The sequence below is a fragment of the Ipomoea triloba genome, chromosome 3 (genome assembly GCF_003576645.1).
Source record: "Ipomoea triloba cultivar NCNSP0323 chromosome 3, ASM357664v1".
NCBI lineage: Eukaryota > Viridiplantae > Streptophyta > Magnoliopsida > Solanales > Convolvulaceae > Ipomoea > Ipomoea triloba.
In genome coordinates, this window is record NC_044918.1 from 29,420,763 (window position 1) to 29,444,140 (window position 23,378).

The 23,378-nt window shown below is 34.1% G+C and overlaps 3 protein-coding genes across 4 annotated transcripts; 2 read left to right on the top strand and 1 right to left on the bottom strand.

Moving 5' to 3' along the window:
- Positions 1-3,567: 3,567 nt before the first annotated feature.
- On the top strand, positions 3,568-6,198 carry LOC116013893 (tetraspanin-8-like). Its single transcript, XM_031253855.1, has 2 exons — positions 3,568-4,272; positions 5,705-6,198. Exons 1-2 carry the CDS (start codon positions 3,772-3,774, stop codon positions 6,005-6,007), a joined length of 804 nt encoding a protein of 267 aa, XP_031109715.1. The 5' UTR covers positions 3,568-3,771; the 3' UTR covers positions 6,008-6,198.
- Positions 6,199-8,062: 1,864 nt separating this feature from the next.
- On the top strand, positions 8,063-14,567 carry LOC116012609 (N-acetylglucosaminyl-phosphatidylinositol biosynthetic protein gpi1-like). Of its 2 annotated transcripts, XM_031252187.1 has the most exons (10): positions 8,063-8,429; positions 8,977-9,177; positions 9,770-10,156; positions 10,252-10,389; positions 10,466-10,569; positions 10,661-10,882; positions 12,617-13,111; positions 13,283-13,692; positions 14,004-14,097; positions 14,203-14,567. In XM_031252187.1, the coding sequence occupies exons 2-10, from the start codon at positions 8,986-8,988 to the stop codon at positions 14,315-14,317; spliced, it is 2,157 nt and encodes a 718-aa protein (XP_031108047.1). In that variant the 5' UTR covers positions 8,063-8,429; positions 8,977-8,985; the 3' UTR covers positions 14,318-14,567. The 2 variants fall into 2 exon arrangements, with proteins under 2 accessions (XP_031108047.1, XP_031108048.1); XM_031252188.1 differs by lacking the exon at positions 10,661-10,882 and having other exon boundaries at positions 8,063-9,177.
- Positions 14,568-15,570: 1,003 nt separating this feature from the next.
- LOC116013954 (WAT1-related protein At4g30420) lies at positions 15,571-20,310 on the bottom strand. The gene is made up of 7 exons (XM_031253923.1): positions 20,121-20,310; positions 19,495-19,563; positions 19,233-19,349; positions 18,704-18,944; positions 17,790-17,951; positions 16,983-17,131; positions 15,571-15,821 (listed from the first exon to the last, which is right to left on the bottom strand). Exons 1-7 carry the CDS (start codon positions 20,297-20,299, stop codon positions 15,647-15,649), a joined length of 1,092 nt encoding a protein of 363 aa, XP_031109783.1. The 5' UTR covers positions 20,300-20,310; the 3' UTR covers positions 15,571-15,646.
- Between the last annotated feature and the right edge of the window lie 3,068 nt (positions 20,311-23,378).

Sequence of the window (23,378 nt, forward strand, 5' to 3'; positions counted from 1 at the left end):
AGGCCGATTTCTTGTCAAAGGTGACAGTCAGCGAGCTACCCGATCACCTGGCACAAGTCTGCAGGATTGAGATCGTAGAACGACCAAGCACTAAAAGCTTGTTGGTATGTCCCATCGCCGAGATGCCTTCTCCGTACCCCGTCACACAGCTTGAATGGTTTTGGATAGCCAAAATCACTGAGGGAATAGTGATGGATACCCCGATTGGGGTACCCGACCCGAGAAAATCGGTATTTGGAGTCCGTTGACTGACCAGTTTGATGAACATGTAGCCCGAGTTGCACAACTCATGTGGCTCAATTCATGCAGGCAGTCGGGAGGCGGCGCCCGACCGGGTGCGCCCTAAAAGGTGATTACCGCGCAGAATTAGGAATCTTGGGCGAAATTCAGAGAATCTCATCTGCATTGGAATTTGGTAACTTCTATGACGGTTAGGCAGCTCCAAATTACTTCCCTAAGTTATATTTGTTAAGAATTCCATTGATTTCCTTGTGTAGGCCCAGTATTCGTGTATAAATATTCCCTTGAGGTCACATTGTAAGGGATCGTGATTTGAAAGCGAGTATAATTATTCTCCAAATTAAGCTTGTACTTGTTTCCTTGATATTCTTCTTAAGTTCTAAGGTAGTGTTGGTCACCCGAGACGGTTGTCGCGCAACCGTAAAACCAAGATGTATATATTGCAAAGTAATCTTGACTTGGTCAAAAACTTGCAAAAACTAAAATATTAAAATAAAATGAGATTTGTTTTACTAGATGACCATGATGCCAATCTGAATTGAATGGTATGGTTGGTATAGCGTATTAATGTAGCCGTGTAGACGTGTTGCTAATTCGGTCAATTTGAAGCGAAAATAATAAACCAATTATGCCCTATGACATTGATTTAAAAAATGAAAAAAATGTGTTTAAAAATTTTTCTGATCGTAGTTGGGTGTTTAATTTTTGTCACAAATATGAAAAAGTTTGAGTTTGAGTTGAATTTCTTATACATAAAAATGTAAATTTTAATATTTAGTTTTAAAATTATAGATTTAAAGTAACATAATTTACTTTCTCAAAAATCTAGGGAAGAGTATATGGAGTCAGAAATCAGGAGAATGAGAGAAAAAAAAAAAAAAGAAAAGAAATAAAACACTACTGCACTTGGGTAAAATGAAGAATCGTTGTGCGCATTTCCTGCACGATACGCGGACCTGAACAAAATCTGGTCGCAATCGAAGGACCACACTCGCACCCACGTGGATTCCTTCTACTCTAAGCCTTAGAAGAAATATGTTATTTTCTTTATTACAATTATTACATAATGTCTACTTTTTATGTGATAATCTTTAAGAAAGATTTTTAAAAAAAAAATTATTGGCTATTCATTTACTAATTAATCACGTTTACACCGGCCAAGCACCTTGTACTTAGATGACATGTAATGACTATCCTATATGAGATGTTATGAGATCAAGTTTTAGTGGAGGCGATATTGACTCTAAAAAAATCACGTTTACGCCTTAGATGATACAAAATTCATCTAATAAACAAATATTTGGTACAATACCACCATCGGTATTTGATTATAAATGAAAATACATATAATGTAAATATTTTTAAGTACTATTTATTATATTACAAGATAATATTTGTCTTATACTTTTTCTATTTGTTATAGACCAAATAGTCAATACGTCATAATTGGAATTTGATTCAGTAACCTTCCCTTAAAGAAAGTCAAAAGTGTTATCTGAGTACAATGTACCTTGCTAAACTTAGGGTGTTCGCACATGGGAATCGGAATGGGAATGTGTATCAAATATTTGGTAATGGTAATAGGTCTTGGTAAAGTATTTTGCATGTTTGGCAGTATGGTAGAATGAAAATGATTATTAATAGTTGGGGAAGTGAAGGAGAAAGGGAAATGAAACTCTTATTTTATTATGGGATGTGTTTTGCAATTAATGGGGTAATCAAAAATTTATAGTAGTGTTATAAAAATCTGTCAACCAAATAACAATAATGACTTTGATACTCATTCTTAATAGCTAAACATGTCAATCAAACACACCCTTAGGGGGCGTTTGGTTCACGGAATCTTGAATTACCCCAGGTAATAGGATTACCTCCAGGAAGGTAATGTGAGATTTTGGGAATGTAAGATTACCTGATGTGTTTGGTTTGGATTGTGGAATATAATATTACTTTGTTTGGTTAAGGGTTATATTTTAGATTATGTGGGACAATTTACTATAATGTCCTTATATATATATATATTTATTTATTTATTTATCTGTGTGCCTTTATTGTGTGTATTTTTATTTATTTATATGTATGAATGTATTGATGCTTAATATTAAAAAAATAAATATATAAATCTACACACATGTATATTTGATTATATAAACATATATTTATTTTATATATGTTATTGTGTTAGTATTATTATTATTATTATTACTATTATTATTATTATTATTATTATTATTATATAAGGATTAGTTAACAAGGGCAAAGTCGGAATAATCCAAGGTAATCTTAGATTACCTAAAAAAACGGGGGTAATGACATTACCTTGAAACATTACCGCCACATCAGCTTTGAGGTAATATAACATTACTAGGTAATCTCATAACTTGAAACAAACAAGGTAATATAACATTACCAGACTCAGATTACCTAGGTAATCTCAGATGACCCGAACCAAACGGCCCCTTAGTATTTATAGACATTACAGTTTATAAATTAATTCAAATCTAATAATCTGTCCTTCCCCTAAATTAATGAGCCCATGGGAAATGAGGAAATTCTGAAGTCTTAACGACACGCAGTAAAATATCCAAATTCGAGTGGGTCCCACTGTCCTCATGACTATTTCGTTTCACTAACGTAAGCGAAGGGAAAAGGCGCGTAGACTTTTCTCACGTTCTAACTTCGCCGTTTCGCTCAAGTTGTACTCATAAACTGATAAACATGCTATACTCTCCTTTAACAATAATATTTTTTCCGTATTCATCAATTTATTATTTGACTTTAATGTAATCTTCAAATATGTAAATTTAAAAATAATAAAGATATGGAATAAATAAGTTCAAAATTTCATTTTTTTTTTACTACTGACTCTATTTGTTCATAGCTACTTTCTCAACCTACTGAAGCAGTACAACGAGTCAACAGTTGCCTCCACTGAAGCTCGAATCCACTCTCATCATCCATGTGGGAGTGTTAATCGGGACACCGGATGCAACTTGACCACAAGGTCTTTGGCAAATTTCATATTTTTTTATTACTATATAAATATATAAAAAAATATGGTATTTAATTATTATGTGTCTATTATATATTTAATTAATACAATTCAGTGCCCAACAGAAGAATATATTATATTAATCATGTAATTTAACGTAATTGATTCGTCATCTGATTTAAAAATTATGACTTGAAGCCACAACGTGAAAGTTTGAAATTTAAATTACTTGTATAGAAAAAATACTCAAAATATTAAATTTGATCAAGAACTAGGATTTAATCAGTGAACTAATTACGCAACAAAACTGATCACACACTGCACCACTCCCCACCCCACGCGTTTCTTTCAGCAACTTCTTTCCTTCTTCCCTGTCCATATTCAATCCAATCCTCTCACTTGGCTATATTTAATTATCCTCTATTTCGAAAAAACAAAAAATTATCCTCAACAACCTGCTGATTATCTGATTCCTCCTATCGGGTCTAGTAGTTCCGTAGTCCAAGTGTTAATTTGGTAAGAAAGATCATCGATTTCCGATGGTGAGGGTGAGCAACAACCTGCTGGGAATTCTCAACATACTCACATTCTTAATCTCAATCCCGATCATCGGCGGCGGGATATGGCTGTCCAGGCAGGCCAACACGGAGTGCGAGCGTTTCCTGGACAAACCTGTGATAGCCCTAGGGGTTTTCATCATGCTGCTCTCAATCGCAGGCCTCGTCGGCGCGTGTTGCCGAGTCACCTGGCTCTTGTGGATATACCTCTTCGTCATGTTCCTCCTCATCCTCCTCCTCTTCTGCTTCACTATCTTTGCCTTTGTGGTCACCAACAAGGGCGCCGGCGAGGCCATCTCCGGGAAAGGCTACAAGGAGTATAGGCTTGGCGACTACTCCAATTGGCTTCAGAAGAGAGTCAATGGAAACTGGCGGAGGATTCGGAGCTGCATCCAGGACAGTAAAGTCTGCAAGAGTTTGATTGATCAAGGATCTGAAACTCCGGTTCAAAGTTTCTACAATCAACATCTCTCTGCCCTTCAGGTATCGTCTATATATATGCTCGCCGTTGATTTCTTTAGTATTTATGGAATTATATGTGGCGTAGATTTATGGAGCCCTTCAATTTGTGTTGGAATTCTGTGTTTTGTTTTGAATTTTGGTTTTTGATTTTGTTTTTGGGGTGTGGAACTCAACTGTGTGTGTGATGGATGCTTGCTTCGTTTCTCTCTATTTCAGTTGACTTTTGGATTTATGATTAAAAAATTGCTGCTTCTTCTTCTTCTTTAATTCTCGGAGTTACCAATCTTACTTTTGCCTATCATTTGTTGAATTCATTGATGTGATCCAAAAGTTTGTACCTCAAAACAGTAAAAAGTATATATATATATATATATATATATATATATATATAAGATGTGCTTCTTTTTTTGTTACATGATGCTATAAAGTTGTGGCTTTTCAAATGTTGGGATGTCGCTGAATTATTTTAATGATGATAATAATAATTATTATTATTATTTATATTAATATAAAATTATAAATAAAAATTTATAATAGTTATAAAAAGTAATAATAATTATAATAAAAAGATGTGGGTTATGTAGATTTTTTGAGCTTAAAATGTTTGAAAAAGTATAAAACAGATAATACATTGTAAAGAATTACGAGTATTTTAAAAAATAATAGTAATAATTTTTAACTTGTAATTTATTATACTAAAATACATAAATTGATTAATATAATAATTTTAAATTAAAGAAATTGAAAAAAATTTATTTTTTTGTGATGTAGATCGGGCTAGCCCAAGATGTGTAGGTTATGAGTTGGGCTCAGTCAAGATTTTTGTTGGTTAGTTCAATTTGTTTAAACTCATATTGACTAGCTCAAATAATAATTATATAGATGGCGGGTCAACTTTCTTATTTGATACCCATCAAAGGGAGAGAGAACTGAGCTGTAAGATAGAAATTTGGAAAGTTTTTTGCAATATGCATGGTTGTCTCCATTTAACAAAATGTGTGAATTAAATTCCCTTGGTGGCCCTTGCCCACATAGATAGCAGTTTGGCATTGATGCACTTCTTTTTAAGCTGCACTTTTTGTTTTTATCTGTCATTAAAAAGTTGGTTGGTAGGTATCAAATATATATATATATATATATATATATATATATATATATATATATATATATATATATATTCATGATCAAATAAGTTCATGAATACATGTGGGTGGATTTAGGCCATTGAATATTTAAGATCAATGATTTAAATTTTGCAAACTGTGCAACTATACACTTCACTTGTACAGTTATATAGTTGACGAAATTTATATTATTAATCTCAAGTATTTAATGACACAGATTTGTTCGGATTCATAAGAATCATGAAAAAGACTGAACTCACCTACAAAAAGGCTTATATATATACACACACACATATATGATTTGATTATATGTGTGAATTTTTGTGCAGTCTGGTTGCTGCAAGCCGTCGGATGACTGTAAATTCTCGTACGTGAGCCCGACCAACTGGACTAGTACTTCAACCTCATCGTCTACCAATTCGGACTGTAGTCGTTGGAGCAATGAGCCCAACATACTGTGCTACAACTGTGAGTCCTGCAAAGCTGGCCTTATCGACAACGTTAAGAGTGACTGGAAGAAGGTAGCCATAATCAACATCATTTTCATCGTCTTCCTCATCATCGTATACACTGTTGGATGCTGCGCCTTTAGAAACAACAGGGCCGATAATTCTTGGAAGCGCTACCCCTGACCCCGCCCATAATACTTGCCTACACTTTGCTGTACAGCTTCACTTTTGACTATATATAGATATTGGATTATTAATGCATGCATTTAGTGTGTAGGTGAATTTTCGCATTATATTATCTTCTTATTTTGTATAATAAGAGAATAAGGGATTATTTGATATATATATATGATTTCTCTTTCGAGGACTTGTTATTCTCTGTTTTCTCTTCTGCTATACTTTCTCTGCCATACCCCCTCTTCTTCTGTAAAAATATAGAAACATGAATAGGAAAAGGAACCACGATGGGATTTGGACACATGAAGCCTCAATTGTTATACGAATCGGGTCGGTCCAAAAATGATGTGTCTGCTTAATATATTATGCACATATAGTTAACAATATACATAACAGGGTAATTACAGATACATAATATGAATAATATATTGACTGCATAATATGAATATATCAAATGCAGACACATAATCTGAAGATTATTTTGAACCAAGGTCCACAATGCAACTTAGATGGTCTATGGTATAATTTACCTAGGATTTGACTAATGGGCTGATTATGCAACTATTGAGTTACTTTTGCAATGACTCTAAACTTAAGATCACATGAAATTAAGATTAATCTGGCAGAATCGGATCATCAAAGTATTAAAAAAATAGAAACAATACCAACGAATATCCGGAACTCCCTCAATTCTCTACTGTTTTTATTACAAAGGGCCAAGCAAAAACATAATAATGACCAATTGACTGTATATAATAATAATAATAATAATAATAATAATTGTTCGAAGTAGCCAGCGCTCAACCGATTATAGGAGTGAAGTGTTAAAAACAAAAATCAAGAAGGGTTACCATGATTTACCAGCTGCATTGATTAAAAAAATATGAAGGGAAGTGGAAGTGTAATTCCATGGAAAAGTAGTTATTAGGAAAATGAATTCTATTCTTTGGTTGGTGGAAAAGAAATTACTGAGAATATGAATTCTATTGTTTGGTTGGGTATAAAAGTGTAAGGAAAAATATGTATAAAAGACCAATATGCCCTTATATATATTAATAATTATAATAAAATGAAGGGAAAATGGCATCTTTAGTCCCTAAGTTATAGGGGTAGTGTAGACTCAGTCCCTAAGTTATGGCTGTATGAGAGTTTAGTCCCTCAGTTATTCACAAAGTGGCGAGTTTAGTCCCTGAACATTAAATTAGACGAAAAAATTAAAAAATATTCAAAATTTGAGGGGTAAAATAGGAAATTCACATTTTATTATTCTTCTTATATCAAAACCACTTTTACAACATTATTTTTTCACTTCTTAGCCTAATTATTTTCAATATTTTTCATTTTTAAAAGCATTTTAATAACTTTCAAATGACTTGTTAGGAACCTGACTCTCGTATAACACACTTAAAACTTAGCACAAATAAAGAAATGCATGATCATTGTATTTAGGTGTATGAAACACACTGTCCTAACAAGTTTTTATTTTTTTACTAAGCAACAAATGTAATAAAATTAAACTTTTGAGATAGGATAGTGTGTAAAAAAATCTCAAAAGTTTTAATTGTATTACATTTGTTGCTTAGTAAAAAAATAAAAACTTGTTAGGATAGTGTGTTTCATACACCTAAATACAATGATCATGCATTTCTTTATTTGTGCTAAGTTTTAAGTGTGTTATACGAGAGTCAGGTTCCTAACAAGTCATTTGAAAGTTATTAAAATGCTTTTAAAAATGAAAAATCTTGAAAATAATTAGGCTAAGAAGTGAAAAATAATGTTGTAAAAGTGGTTTTGATATAAGAAGAATAATAAAATGTGAATTTCCTATTTTACCCCTCAAATTTGAATATTTTTTAATTTTTTCGTCAAATTTAATGTCCAGGGACTAAACTCGCCACTTTGTGAATAACTGAGGGACTAAACTCGCATACAGCCATAACTTAGGGACTGAGTCTACACTACCCCTATAACTCAGGGACTAAAGATGTCATTTTCCCTAAAATGAATAATAAATATTGTTTCAAATTGGGGCCAATTAGTATGTTTTTGAAAGATGATTGGGCCAAGCCTTTTAGGTTTTCTTCTTCTTTTTCCCGTCTCCACCATCCCGTCTCCCTTGTGTTGCGCCTTTCTCCAGTCGGCAGAAACCAGAGGGCCGCCGGAGGCGACGATCGAGCAGAAGCAGAGGATCGCCGGCCAGAGGCGGCGTTGCTGTCCATCAGAAACCAGAGGGCCGCCTAGGGCTCGTGGCGGAGGCAGAGGCGGAAGCTGTCGGCAGATCAAGAGAGGCTGAGGCGGCGTCGGCGGCGTGGACTCTCGGCGGAGGCTGCGTCGGCGTCGTGGACTCGCGACGGAGGCGGATGCAGAGGCGGCTACTGGGGAGTTGCAAACAGTTGGCAGCGAGCAGAGGAGGAAGAAGAAATTAAGGGTAAAATAGTCTTCATAACTCAATTTTTCTCCCCAAAAGCACCGGAAAACAAAATCCTAGGGTGTAGCTCGGATTTTGTTTTCCTCCAAAATGAAGAATTGTAGTTCCAATGGAAAACAAGTTCTAATGAACCAAACATCAGAAAATTGCAATTTGGGAACCTACTTCACGTGGAAGTGCACTTCCTGCCAACCAAACATGGCCTAATGGATGTAAGGCGCAGTCTCGCAGACGCTGGATACATAACCCCGCCACAAGCCACAAGCCCTAGCTCAATCCCAGCCGAAGTACACCTTCCCTTCCTGCCTTTCTGTATTCAAACAATCAAACCCTAAACTTCACCTCACAGAATTGCACAAATCAGAGTTGTGTTCTAATTTCTAAAATTTTCCCTCTGGGTTATTAGTATTCAAATTTTCACATTTAAAAAATTGTTCCTCTCTTCTTCACTGGGAGCACAAGTAGCAATCAACATTAGCTGGTAGTAGAAATCGGTATTACGATGTTACTACTCTCTATCTCACGCTCAATTCAATGACTTGAAAAGGGTTTGGCAATGGGAGCTGCTAAAAAATGCAGGATTTGGTGGCCGGACCATCTTAGTTCAACCTCTCAATTGAGTTCACATCCTTGTCATTTCCTGTTCGGCTGGTTCATCTCATCCTCTGAAGCTTCTCTTGACATTGTTATCGCGTTCTCTTGCAGCGAGCCTACTCTAAATTCTTCAGCGAGTTGCTTGGATCTTCAGGTTAAGTTTTACTGAATAAGTTATGATCCTTGTATTTTATATTACGAATGGACGCATAGTTTTTAATTTTTGTTTTCTTGTGCTTTAATCACGGAAGAGATGTGGAATGGTTATACTGGATTGATCTCCATTATATTATTTCATCAATAGAAGCAACAGCTCTGTTTGTGCAGTCTTGGCTAATCTTCAAGTTTTTTGTCCTCCTATTTTCATAGCTAGGCATTGTTAAGCTCAATTCAGCAGTCAAGTAGTGATGATTATGCAGAATTAACATTGCACAAAAACCTCTCATCCTAACTTTAAAATTTTAGAGTTAGGTTAAGAGTAGGTCTTTATTTGAGCTCACTTCAACTTGATTATCTTTTTCATTTGATTGAATCTGCTCTGGTGGAGTTGTGAAACTTTGATCTCTTATAATGCTTAAGTTTGTGATTGTTGGCTACAACCTCTCTCTCTCTGTCTCTCTAGTCAGGAGATGGTGGATTGATGGGTTCTCTAGCGGTGATCTCTTTCCTTTTTCCTAGAAAAAATTACTACTGTTATTACTGGTTTCTGATACTTGAATGGTTGCACGAATTTTGTCATTAACCAGGGGATTCTTCATGAGATAAATAAAAACATGCCTATGTTTCCGCAAGATGATTGCAAGTTATCTTTACTTGGTTGTTATGTGGCCGATGGTGGTGATTGCCAATTGATAAATGTTGGAGCTGAAGCAGTTGTGAATTCCAGTGGTCAGAGGATTTATTTTTCTGGTGACTCTGATGGCCAAGATACTAGTGGAAGGATGAATGGAAAGTTAAGCTATGGGTGTCACAAGTTTGATGTTTTAGCGTTGCAATATAGTTCACCTGCAGAAATCAACTGGATCCAGCTTGCCTATGATCGTTCGGTAATACATGGTAGAAACATAGCACTAATTCCTAACTTGCTATGCTTAAAATGGAAGGGGTTGGTTATAACTCAGTTAGATGTCCATGTATGTAAGTCATGATTACTCATTCTAGTATTTTTATCTTGCCATACTGCTTTGTAGTATCTTATATCCTTCTAACTTTGTTTAAGTAAATTCAGGTCATAGTTTATGAGACCCCTCTATTTGGAAGTCATTACTATTCACTGGGTTATTGTCCATCTGAGCAAGTAACAGCCCATTCCAAGAAACCAATGTGGGTTGAGGATCTTTACCAAATGAAGCTGCAAACTGACTTGGTAATATTAGCTTATTAAGATGGTGTTATTGTGTGGTTTTCTGGTTACTAACTTCTGTTTTGTTCTCTGAAGGCAGAATATTGTGATTCAGGCAATTAACACCGCAAATGCTACTAAGGTGCTTTTTGAGTCATATTTTCCTGCCAAAAGATCCACTACTTCATTTCATGTTTTTTCCATGTAAGATCTTCAAAATCTTGAACTCCCTTTCCTCTTACCCTGTCCTTCTCTTTACCTATTTGCTGTAATAGTTGGAGTTGTCACATTTCAGGTTTACAAACTTTGCATGGCCCTTATTTGCCATATTTCTCGCGTTGTTGTCAACAATCTTGTTCATCATTCTTCAGTGTTTCCATGTTGTTTGGAGCTATGTATCACGGTCTTATATATACACCATGTTGGTTAATATATTTTGTAAGACCTGCAAAAATATTAAGCTCTGCTTTTCCCAGCTATTGTATTGGCCAGTTTTTCTTCAAGATTCCGGTCTCAGGTATTATGTTGGCCCATTTTTCTGTTCCATTGTAAATGTGATCGCTGATCAAATTAAATTTGACATTACACAGTTTCTATCTCTAGTTCATTTCTCTTTCCAGTTCTATTTCTTGAAACTATATTGCGAGGATCAAATATAACATATTGTAGTTAAGTCTGGAGAGGTCTCAGTAATACATGGGGATTTTGCAAGCCTTCAACTCTCCAATGCATCAACTTTTGTTGGACATAAAACAAAGTTGATCTTATCCTTACACCTCTGTATTTGTTCATCTGAAAAGATAATTGCATTGAGGTCTACTGTGTGTTGAAATGTGAACTACTTGCGCGCTAAATGTGATTGCTTAGTTCTCAAACTGATCAGCATTTAGGCTGGCAATTGAATTCATTGAACTTTTATCGGCTAATTTGAGCATTGTCTTACTCATAGTGGAAGGGAGCAATGTAGTCTTTAATAGGCTATAAGAAAGGAATTATATAATAGAGGCTACTGTTGTATGTTTTTGGCTTTGTTGTTGATGTTCTAGTTTTTTTTACATTTAGCATGCTTCTGTTTTGTTTCTTGGAACATTTTCATCCTAATGGATAGAATTACAATGGCTAGTGGGGGATTCATATTTTTGGTACCAAGGCATGTTACTCATGAAAATGCTTGCAGTGTGCATGTAGTTGATTTGGACTAGTAGCATAATTTAGACCATTTGACAAGGTTGTAGAAGGCGCTAGGCGCTAGTCGGGCTGTCGGGGGTGCCTAGGCGGCCGAGTAAAATAACAATAATAATGTGTAGTTGCCCTAAACCCTAAAAAAATAAATTAAAAAAAAAAAACACTTGGCCGAGAGGCGCCTAGGTCGAGCTTTACAACACTGCCATTTGAGAATTGTCTGGAAAGAGGAGATGCAATTAACCTCTTGTTGGGGATAATATACCCCCAGTCCATTGGGTCAAAGGGCCCAAGCCTAGGCATAGGCCCAATGGGTAATACAGGATGCCCAAGAAGTAGACCTGGGTGACATGATTGAGGGGTTTGATGACTCAACTCATGATGGCAGGCCAATTTTCAATTGGGTGAATCACTCAGTTGCTTGGGTGAGCCATGCCTGGGCAACAATGCTTGGGCAGGCAGGAAGTATGAATTATGAATTACGGTACAATCAAGGGTCTTTTTATCCTCCATTCTATCACATTGCCATGCCCATGCTGTGGGGTTCATTTCACTTTATTTAAATATGAAAACTTAGGATTGGAGGGGGACTTTTCAGATCCTTTTATTCTTCTATCACTAGATGGTTAGGTACCCTGATGAACTTGTAACCTCCAATACTTGCACTAAACTTTACTAGAGAAATAAGAGAAAACATCCCTTATATCTTCTTTGTGCTATTGAGCCTCATATAATCCCAATCATTAGTGATAAGTTCTTTGAAACACACCTACTTAAATCTCAAAAGGGGGGAAGGGGAGAGGGGGGAAGGGGGAGGATAACCGCATATGTTGGGCAACTCCAACGCCTCTCATTCATCAGTAAGATCTTAACTCTTAAGGAGTTTACATCCATTCAAGAGTTGAAACCTTTTACTTTTCTACATGTTATTTACTTTTTAACAATCAAATCTTATTTTCAATTGATAAAGGGAATCTCATTTTACTGCAATTCTCCCCTTTCTTGATTTTCTAATCCTTGTATTTTCAGTTTTGGAAATTTTGTAATTTTTAATTTTCTTACTGTATAGGTGTCAATCTTGTGTTGAGTATGCTGAGATGGCGGCATTACGTAGGCATTCCATGTGGTCAAGTATTGTGGTTGATCTTCTTCTAGGAAACTTGCTTAGCATTCTATTGTATTCTCGAGCAGAAGCTGCTTGCTTGTTCGTTTTGAATTCTGCTGATGGCATAACTAACCATATTCTGCGTACTGGTTGTGTGTGGCTGATGGGAAACCCAGCTGGTTTCAAGTTGAATGCCGAGCTAGCTGGTCTCCTTGGAATGGTTTCTCTTAATGCTATTCAGATATGGTCCACACTTTGGTTATTTCTGAATTTCTTCTTGGCTTATCTTATGAAAATGATTGCTGTATCTGGTAGTCTTTTTGGTCTGACTACTGCTGCTGCTTTGACCATTGACATAATCTCATTAGCAACTATGCACTTGTCTGCTCTTCATTGGTTACTTTCACTAATCTATTCATGGCAGATACAGGCAATATCAGCTTTGTGGCGTCTTTTCAGGTAGTTACTTCACAATGTTATGCCTTGGTATTACTTTGAGGAGGGTTACTGTTTCTTCTACTTCTGTTTTTGGCGCCCTCTTAGTGGTTTCCGTAGGATGTTTTATTACCTGTGTTAGTTTTATTTTTGCAGATGATTGTATTCTTTTCTGACTTGTTGAACTGGATACAGGGGCAGAAAATGGAATCCTCTTCGGCAGAGATTAGATAGCTATGGTTACACAGTGGAGCAACATGTTGTTGGCTCACTTCTATTTACTCCTCTGTTGCTTCTACTCCCAACGGTTTCTGCATTCTATATTTTCTTCACAATTTTGAATGCAACTATAAGCTTGATATGCATAGTTATTGAACTTGGGATATTAGTTATTCATGCCACACCATATACTAAAGTTGCTGTTTGGTTGGTGAGGAAGAAAAGATTCCCTTCTGGGATATGGTTTGAAATTGTGTCTAGTCAATGTGATGTTACCAATTCTTCATACACTGGGTCTGCGGCTGAAATTAATCTGGAACCTAGTGCACATTGCTTCAAATCATTGGCTGTGGTTTCATTTTTGCGTGGCAACTATCTGAGCTTAAGTAAGTGGGGAGCTTAGCACATCATTGAAAATTTGTGACATTAATATAAAGGAAATGACTAATGGTACTAAACAAATTGATGTCTTGATCGCCTAATGATCAAACTGGTAGATACTTTTTGCATTTAACCTAAAGTTGCCTTCTTGACAAGAACTTGTTTCGTTTGCCTGATAATTTAAATTTCTATTATGCTGTACCTCAGGATTTCCACTGTTCAACTATAAATCTGCATGATGTTTGTTTCTTGCGGGTAATGTTTAGTGGTTAAGCATAAATTGCCCATTTACCCTAATGCATGTAAGTTTACTCAGGAGAAGTTGTTTCACCCCACTATGGATGCGTGTTTTCAGCAGTTTCAAGGTCCTCGATGGCATTGTCAGCTTATGGAATTCTTACGGGGAAAAGGTTAACATTCATTTGGCTTCCTAGGTGTTCATTTTGTGATGGTGGTTATCATAACTCGAATTTGTCCTCGTGTTTTCCTTATTGCTTTTACTCTTGACTCTGCAGTATTTCATATACTCTGGGCAGTGGGCAACACATGAAGTTGCCGTGGATGGTCATCCCATGCAAAGCCTATTGGCGTCTTTGTCGTGATGCAATCCTTGCTAGAAGGGAAGACTGATTGCAGCTTGTGGCATTAAGCAGATAAATGTTTGATTCTTGTGGTGGCCTATCTTGACATCTTTTATCCAGTGCCTTCAAATTGTTTTCTCAGGTTAATGCAGTTTCAGTTTTACTTTACTTTTTGTTATACTGGCAACCAAAGCATCCATATTTTGTACTTAGATAATGCAATTTATATTGATGACCCTGACAGACAATTGGTTTAGTTGACAGACCAAAAGAATTGTATAGCCAAACTTTTTCCGGCTGCACCCACCCTAATACCCTCTCAATCTCATCTATCTCCATATTGTCCCTCCAGCCCACCATCACATCTCAATTCAATTTGGAGTAATATTCAAATAGTCCACCCAATTGCACACAAATATAATTGGGCCCACTCATCTAATTAGGAGTGAGCATCAGTCGGTTATGGTTAATAATCGACCGATAAACGAATAATCGATGGGATTTTTTAATACTTTCTAACTTCTCTAACATACAGATGTAACCGAATAATCGATAGTGAGTAATTAATAATTTCATATTTCATATTTAATACGGAGTACTTAATATGATTCACAATAAATGGTTCATGCATTAATACTTCACACCGACACACTATTCACACTACACATTAAGCACAAAGTGTGAACTTCATAGTTCATACTTAATAATCGTATATATATAGTGTCGGTTATTCGGTGATTGTGGCTTTTAATGGTTTATAACCGATAAAATAAGTGAATAACCGAATAATTGATTTTTTTTGTCCTATAATTGACCGATAACTGAAATTTTCGATCGGTTTGGTTATTGGTTATCGATTTTCATCAGTTTTTTTTTCTAATTATGCTCACCCTTACATCCAACATGAAAGAAACTGCAATTAAGTACATCCAACATGAAAGAAACTGCAATTAAGTTTCTGAATGGTCCAAAATTATGCAATTAAACCAACATGAGACAAAGGTGTGTTTCTGTCTATTTTATTTAAAATTTGTAAAATAAATTTTAAAAAATAATGTTTTAATAGAGTGATCGACATATAGTAACGGGATGAACATGTCAATTTTGATTTAATTGCATAAGTTTATGACTCAATTGAATTTCCTGTGTAATTTGATAGTTTATTTGAGCATTATTTCTAACAATTTCTAGTTAAAATGAGCTCACCAAATGTAAAAAAATTGTGAAGTTAATATTATCAACTCCAAAATACAAATTTAAATCAATAAAGAAGTCCAGATGCAAACTACGACCAGGTACGGCTGGCAAATGAATTTTCAACTTTATTCAAAATTTTATCTAAAAACAAATAATATTTTAAAATGATTTTCCCTATTAATTATTTGTTAGCCAAAAGGGATTGATTCAAGTCAATATTACAATTTTCCAAATCTGAAGATTCACAAATTGTAATTGCTTTTTGGTCATTCTGTAATTTATTTGCAGCATGGTCCTCGGCTTTTCCCCAGAGTACCACATATAGCCCAACTATTACAGCAACCGCTCCCGCCATGCTGTCAAAGAAAATAAAAATCCTTGACTTCACAATTTAGAGGAAAAAAGTTAATGTCATATCCGCTTTTCTAAGTATATTAATTTTGTCACGTTTAGTTCTAAACTTTCAATTGATCACCCGTAGTCTTTCGACTTTCAAATTGTTATCATTCGTGGTCCAAGTTAACCACTCATGGTCCCTCAACTTTCAAAATGTGACCAGTCGTGGTCCTCATAGAAGAACCACTAATGGTTAAAATTTCGTAGTTGAAGGACTATTGATGGTTGATTTGGACCACAGATAGTAACAATTAGAAAGCCAAAGGATCACATGTGGTCATTTTGAAAATTTAGGACTAAACATTGCAAAATCACTATACTCAGAGAACCATAGATGATATTATTTCGGAAAAAAATTTATATATTTTCAATTTTGTACCATCAATTTTGTGAACTATTTTTTAATATAATTAACTCATGGTAAAATCTACTAGTATACAAGTAAATAATAAATAAAAAAGTTTTAAAAATAGAGAGTGATCCAAAGAATGAAAATATACAAGTACTAGCAATGATATACACTAGTGCGTTTAGAAGAATAGAATCTGAATTGAAACTTTATGAAATCTTAAATACTAAAATAATTTCAAGATGAAAAAAATGTAGGGATAAACTACAAATAATCCACCATACAATTTGAGAACAAGCAATTAAGTCATCGAATTCAAATAACCCCAAATAAGCTACTGAACTCGGAATAACAAAGCAATTAAGCCACTAAAATCGGAAAAAAGAGTAATTAACTCATTTTTAACAGGTCATTTGAATTTTTTAGTCACCGGCGACATTTTCCGATGACTGAGTCGTCGCAGGTCGCCATCTCAAGCGAGGGCAACCATTTTTTGTCGCGGAGAAGACAACTGGTGGCGAATCGGTTGTTGCCGGTTGCCGAAAAACATGGCCGGAAAATTCAAATGACCTGTTAAAAATGGATTAATTGTTTTTTTTTTTTAAAGATTTTAGTGGCTTAATTACTTTATTATTTCAAGTTCAGTGGCTTATTTGTGGGTTATTCGAGTTCGATAGCTTAATTGTTTGTTCCCAAATAGTAGGATGGTTTATTTGTAGTTTATCCCAAAAAATATTATAAATAGATTTTTTTTAGAGTTATATAATATTACCTGCCAGCGTACATTTCTTCGTGCATAAAGAGAGAGGCGTAGACAGTTACAATGACGGTGCACAAAGGATTGAACATTGCTGAGAAGAGTGGGCCCCTTCTTGATATGCACCATGCTTGCCCAAAGAATGATACGGCTGATGAAAATCCCTGCAGTTTATTTTACAAATAGAGGTGTTTGGTAAATAATTTAATTGATTTAGTTAATAAATTTCACTAATTGATAATATTAATTGATTGTAAAAAATATTTAATAGATTAACTGATAAGTTAATTATGTTACCAAACAAAAGTCAATATAATAATTTCCCAAACTATATAATTCTGTGGGTCATTATTATTATTATTGTACCATCGTCATATCATTTAGTAATCATGGGGGGATTTCAATTTTGGTCATTTATTTATAAGATGCTATTATTTTATTTAAATTAAATTATCAACATTTTACATTATCCTACATATTTTAAATAATTATATAAAAAATGCCAATGTAAATTAACAATTAATAATAACCATATAATTATCAAACTAATAATTAATTAAAACAGTAATAATGAATTTTTAAAGGAAAAATTTTCTTCAAGTGGTCTCTCGCTATGAATGTTGTGTACTATGTAAATTAAACGAGTCTATACCCTTGTTGATCCGAATAGTCAAAGCTTGACACTCCGTTCGATTTAAAGATTAAAGGTCGAACTCTAATTTTTTGACAAATCATAAACTACAAGAGAGTAATTAAAAAATAATTGTGTTGAGAAAATAAAGGTAAGATTGAAATATTTGTTAAAGTGGATTAATTACTTACCGTGTAGAGACAGGAAATAAGTTGAAGATTTGAATCTAATTTCCAAACACTGGCAATATCAGGTTCTATGAAGAATGTGAGAATTGCAGATTGCACTGCTGCAATCAAGCATAGCCAGGCTGTTAAAGATAGATGATCTGGGTAGCATTTTGAAGCTGCCACCTGTTTCATATTCGACCATATGCCCATAATTAATTTACATAATTTAATTAACGTCTAAAAATGAGTTAATACTCAAAATAGTCCTCTGTTGTGGTGGTTACGTTTTTCTCGATTTCGTTCTAAACGACTTTTGTTACCCAATGTAGTTTCAAACTTGTGTGTTTTGTTCAATGTAGTTTTCTGTTTATTATTCCGTCCAATTGGTGTTAAATAGAAGGACAATTTGGTAATCGCAATGCTTGCCTCTCATTTACTCTCCCAAACTAACATGGAAAACCCCATCTTTTGCAAAGGATTAACATTTGCTAGTAGAGAATAGTTTAAAGAAGCTATAGAGAATTATGACATTAAGAATGAGAAAGATCTGATATTTAAAAAAAAATGACAAATTGAAGAGGGTGAAAGACGGTAAATGAGAAGCAAATATTGGAATTACCAAATTGCCCCTCTATTTAACACCAATTGGAAGGAATAACAAATGGAAGACTACATTGAGCAAAAACTTACAAGTCTAGGATTGCATTAGATCACAAAAGCCGTTTAGGACGAAATCAATAAAAATCACAATAGGACGATTTTGAGTATTAACTCTCTAATAATTGATATTAAGATCTAAGGTAATCCTATATATTAGTAAGGAAAATTTATGAATGAAAGAGGGAATTGAATTAGAAATTCCATATCCCCAAGCCTTTTAGGAAAATTGATTGGATTAAATTAATGGAATATATTTGTGATAATGATAATAATACCTGCAAAACAAGCCAAAATGACCAGCAAATTGTGCTTGCAAAGAGCAATAAACAACCAAGCAACCAGGAACTCCATTTCTCATCACCTCCTCCCATCATCCCACCAAATGTTACTATCAATTCTGCATTCAATAGCTTTGGCCCTTTCACTAATGCCATGCCAATTGCTCCAACTACACATATCACTGTGCCAAACATCTTTGCCATGCTTCTCACACTTCTCATATGCACTTTCTCTAATCTAATACATATATAATCACAAATTTAATAATACTACTTAACAGTACCACAACTATAGCTTACCACTGCGCCAAAAGCTATAGGTCACAGCGAATGCGTAACTTTAATTTATTTCCTTAGATACTGTTACATTTTCAAGAGGCAAGATGCTGGACTTGGCCTTTTACCGGCCTCCGCCTAACATAAATTGTGTTTGATTGGTTATATCTATTCAAAAAGTCTTATAATTTAACCCTATTCCAAATTCAACTTAAAAGTAAATATGGTAATTAGATGCTAAAATGCTTACCCTATGGCCCATGCCATTAGGAAGGTGACAGCAGGAACAAGGTTTCCTGTTGCACTTGCGGTTGAGGATGAGGCCAAGTATATACCCTCAAAATAAATGTTCTGATTGATTGTTACACTGCCAAAATTTCATATTAATCAAATTAATATTGAATTTATTTGACAGTAAGTCGAGAAAAAAGAAATATATATATATATATATATATATATATATATATATATATATATATATATATATATTATGAATTAATTTACATACTTACCCTATGAGTGCCAACAAAAAAATTAACCAAAAGCTCTTCCATCCCATGCAACAAGAACTTGTGTTCCTCCTGTATCGAATATATAGAGACAATTAACAAAATTGTTCAGTATCATTTTAATTACCTCTTGGTGTTTAGAAATGCAAGCAAGTAAAATCCCCATCTTGAATGATATGATACAATTCAACATAAAAGTAGTATACTTGGGTTTAAATCCGAAACCTAGGGCCCCTCACCCTTACCCTAGGAGGGATTGGTAGGGTCTCAGTTCTTACTTTTTGCCTCAAAGTTGAGTTCCTTCTCTAATGAGGATTTGAACTTGGGTATTTGTTGGGTCACTACACTGACACTTAACCTTTCGACCTCTGAGTTATGTCCTGGGGCACAATAGTAGTATACTTTTTGTGGTGATGAGGGAAACCTACGACCACTACTTGAGAGTACTATGCACTGGGTAAACTCTGCCTTGTGACCTGGCCTAGCCAGCAAAGAACTACAAAGAGGTAAACCAATCTTAGCTGACCGACTCAAATAAAAAAAGGTTGAGATTCAAACTCGTGACCTTGTAGTTACAAGTTTGTATACTGTGATACTATTCTCATGCATATTAGTACGTCACACTATACCTTGAAGAAACATATGCAACAGGAGCAATGAGCAAGAAGGCTATGGTTTGCCTATAAACCACAAAGACCCTAGAGCTCATCCCTTGTAAAAGTGAAGCTCTAATGGAGAGAGTCACCCCTGCATACATGCATTGCATGCCAACCATGGCAATTGTAGGCTTGTGATTTTCCAAACCCATTTAATTTGCCTTTTCCCTTTGGATGATTGAATTGGACTACCTCATGGTCTCTCTCTATATATATATATATACATGTCGACCTTAATTATATGCATTATATTAATATTTGTATTTTATTGACAAGCGCAGCTGTCCCTAGCTCGGATAGATCCAATTCAGCCGAGACGTGTTTGTGATTATCTACATGATGCAACTCCAACTCTTACATATATTTTTAAATACCAAAGTATTTAACTTTATACCAATTCAGCAGCTTCTAAGAAGGAAAAATAATCTTTTTTTTTTTTTAAATATAGTTACACACTTATTATTACGTAAATATAGAGATCGTTGAATATCACCCATCATTATTCCATGGATCAGGGTCCACACAACCATTAATAATAAGTACATTTTTAATATACTAAAAGTACATTATTTTAATGTTAAAAAGTAGATGAATAAAAATGTAATGAGTTTTATAATTACTATAAAGGATTCAATTCTAATAATAAAATAACAAAAGTCGACAAACAAACATAATAATAGGTATCAAAATTCATAATATATACAAAATTCCACAACCAAACACCACTTCAATTTATACAAATATTATATTTTCTATGAATATATCGTATCCCACCGCAATAATTTGAAGTTCAATCAAGTGATAAAGCTCTAGTACTGAAGCTTCCGGCGGCTACTACTGAGGTGTAATACCAAATACTCCCATTGTTTTCAAGGTGGCACGCGAGTCCTAATAATTGTATAGGATATATATGTTATATCGATTTTAATATAATTTTTATGCATATAATAATTTAATGTTATTCTCAACTTTGGCAAAGACAGCCGTTCTTAGTTCTTACTATGTAAGTCAATTCAAATCATATTAATTTTTAAAATTATGTTAAAGAAATAATTAAAAGTGTACAAATATTTCAATTTTCGTATTAAATTATCAATTTTAAATGATTTGGACATAATTGGCACATCCCTCAAAGGTTTGAGGTTCCCCCCTAGGGGTGTCAAGGTGGACTGAAACTCGCGGGCCAGTCCTAAATTGCTCTGCGGTGGAACGAGTTAGAGCCTAGAGATTTTAGCCTACGAAAATGTGAGCCTTGTTTGCTTGACCCTCACGGGTTGGCGGGCTAGCCCGACGGCTTCCCTCTCTCTCTCTCCCTATATATATATATATATAAATTCACATATACACAATATTAAAATTTTAAGAAAATGTAATTAAATTTGTTTAAAATTTTAAACACTGCAAAATTTAATATTATTTAGGTTAAATTATTTGAATATAAAATAGTAAAATAGTAACACAAGTGCATGCCTCCCACTTATAAGGGCAAATATAATACTTTTGAGGAAAAATGTAATACTTTTAAATCGAAATGTAAAAGTATTCTATTTTCCTTTAAAAATATTACATTTACCCTAATAAGTAACAAAAATTTTATTCCTGATTAGTATTACATTTGAGCATATAAGTATGGCATTTGTGCATATAATGTTACATTTGCATCTAGACCCGACCCGACCCGTCTCATGGCGAGATGGTCGCACACAAGTTTTAATAGGTGACTAATGGGCTTGAGCTCTTATATAAATAGACTAGTTAAGTTTAATGAACCGATAATACAAACTTGAATACCAATCTAAAATGTGTTAATATAACACGACACAACACGATAGAATAATGAGTTACAAATTACGTACATGGATTAACATGACTTGAATAGATATGGTAATCTATTAACTTGAATTGAATTCTTTTAACTAAGAGAAATTTGAAACTTTTATTTTGTGATGTAGAAAAAAGGGGTTTTTTTAGGTCTTACATGACCATGAAGACTTGATTTTATCTCAAAAGAAAAAGAATATGGAAGGCATTCTTCTCAATTTTAATATATTTTAGGGTTTGTATTCCTATTAGAATGTATACATACTCCTTATATATACCTTGGACATATCATTGCATAATCAATACACATAAAATCTCATTCTGCATATTCTCATAGAGTATAATTCTCCTACATGAAAGTCACAAATTCAATTCTTTTAGACAATCTCTCAGCCAAAATCAATATACATGATTTTCTAACTACAATTTATCTCACTGTCAAATAATAGGACTGAAGTTTCCCTCATCGCTTAAAAAACATTATTTAAAAGAAAAAAACAGGTTCACAATAACACTTAGTAACATATTTTTATAAAACTTTTGACCATTAACATTTAAATTTGAGAAATATTTATGCTTTATAAATTGAATATATTCATGTCACGAAGTGAATTTGTTTGTTTGTTTGTTTGTTTATATATTTGCTTTGGTAGATATGAAGAATCTGTTTGATTGGGGAAGTGTATCCAGTCCAACTAACATTGGCATCGAATCTTTAATTTGTTGGTTTATTGCATATATTCATGATATGTCTTAACGGCATAAATCATTGAATTTTTGTTTTTTTCTTGGATATAATAATATATAGCATCACATGATATGATGCATGCAAGCTAAGGCTCAAAAACATACGGCGTTTGCAGCAAACATGTTGCACAGGGCTTTCATGTGGACTCGCTGTTTCCTGCCACTCACACCAGAAATTGCTAAACTGTATCTTCTCTCATAAAGTTGAATCTCCAATTCTAAAAGTCATTCACAATTCCAATCTTACCGAACATTTGAGAGAATATAAATAACGATAACTCAATGATTCAGCAAACATGTACACAAGAAATCTGCCCGCTTTAAGCAGATCATGTATGTACTTCGAGGCTGTACTAAATACTAATAATGTAAACTTTAATATTTATTTATTTTTTGTGTTATAAATTTATTTTTAATAAATACACTATAGTTTATATAAATATTTTAATGTATTATAAGTTTATTTTTAATGTATTATAAATCAAGATAAAATATGCATAATATATTAAAAATAAACTTACAATATATTATGTGAACCTAGTACACAATATAAACAACGGCAAAAACTGTGGTGGCTCCATCACATTAATCCACGAAAATTATGTTACGAACTCATTTAATTTGGCGTATCCAACTTATTTTGATCATATTCAAATTAAATAT

Bases quoted from the DNA above. Each gene is read 5' to 3' on its own strand.
- LOC116013893 (XM_031253855.1), top strand. From the start codon at position 3,772: ATGGTGAGGGTGAGCAACAACCTGCTGGGAATTCTCAACATACTCACA. The intron at 4,273-5,704 runs GTATCGTCTATA...ATTTTTGTGCAG, and splicing joins AACATCTCTCTGCCCTTCAG to TCTGGTTGCTGCAAGCCGTC.
- LOC116012609 (XM_031252187.1), top strand. From the start codon at position 8,986: ATGGGAGCTGCTAAAAAATGCAGGATTTGGTGGCCGGACCATCTTAGT. The intron at 10,570-10,660 runs GTAAGATCTTCA...GTCACATTTCAG, and splicing joins TCATTTCATGTTTTTTCCAT to GTTTACAAACTTTGCATGGC. The intron at 13,693-14,003 runs GTAAGTGGGGAG...AAGTTTACTCAG, and splicing joins TGGCAACTATCTGAGCTTAA to GAGAAGTTGTTTCACCCCAC.
- LOC116013954 (XM_031253923.1), bottom strand. From the start codon at position 20,299: ATGGGTTTGGAAAATCACAAGCCTACAATTGCCATGGTTGGCATGCAA. The intron at 18,945-19,232 runs GTAAGCATTTTA...TATATGTATTAG, and splicing joins CTAATGGCATGGGCCATAGG to ATTAGAGAAAGTGCATATGA. The intron at 17,132-17,789 runs GTAAGTAATTAA...AATAAACTGCAG, and splicing joins TTATTTCCTGTCTCTACACG to GGATTTTCATCAGCCGTATC.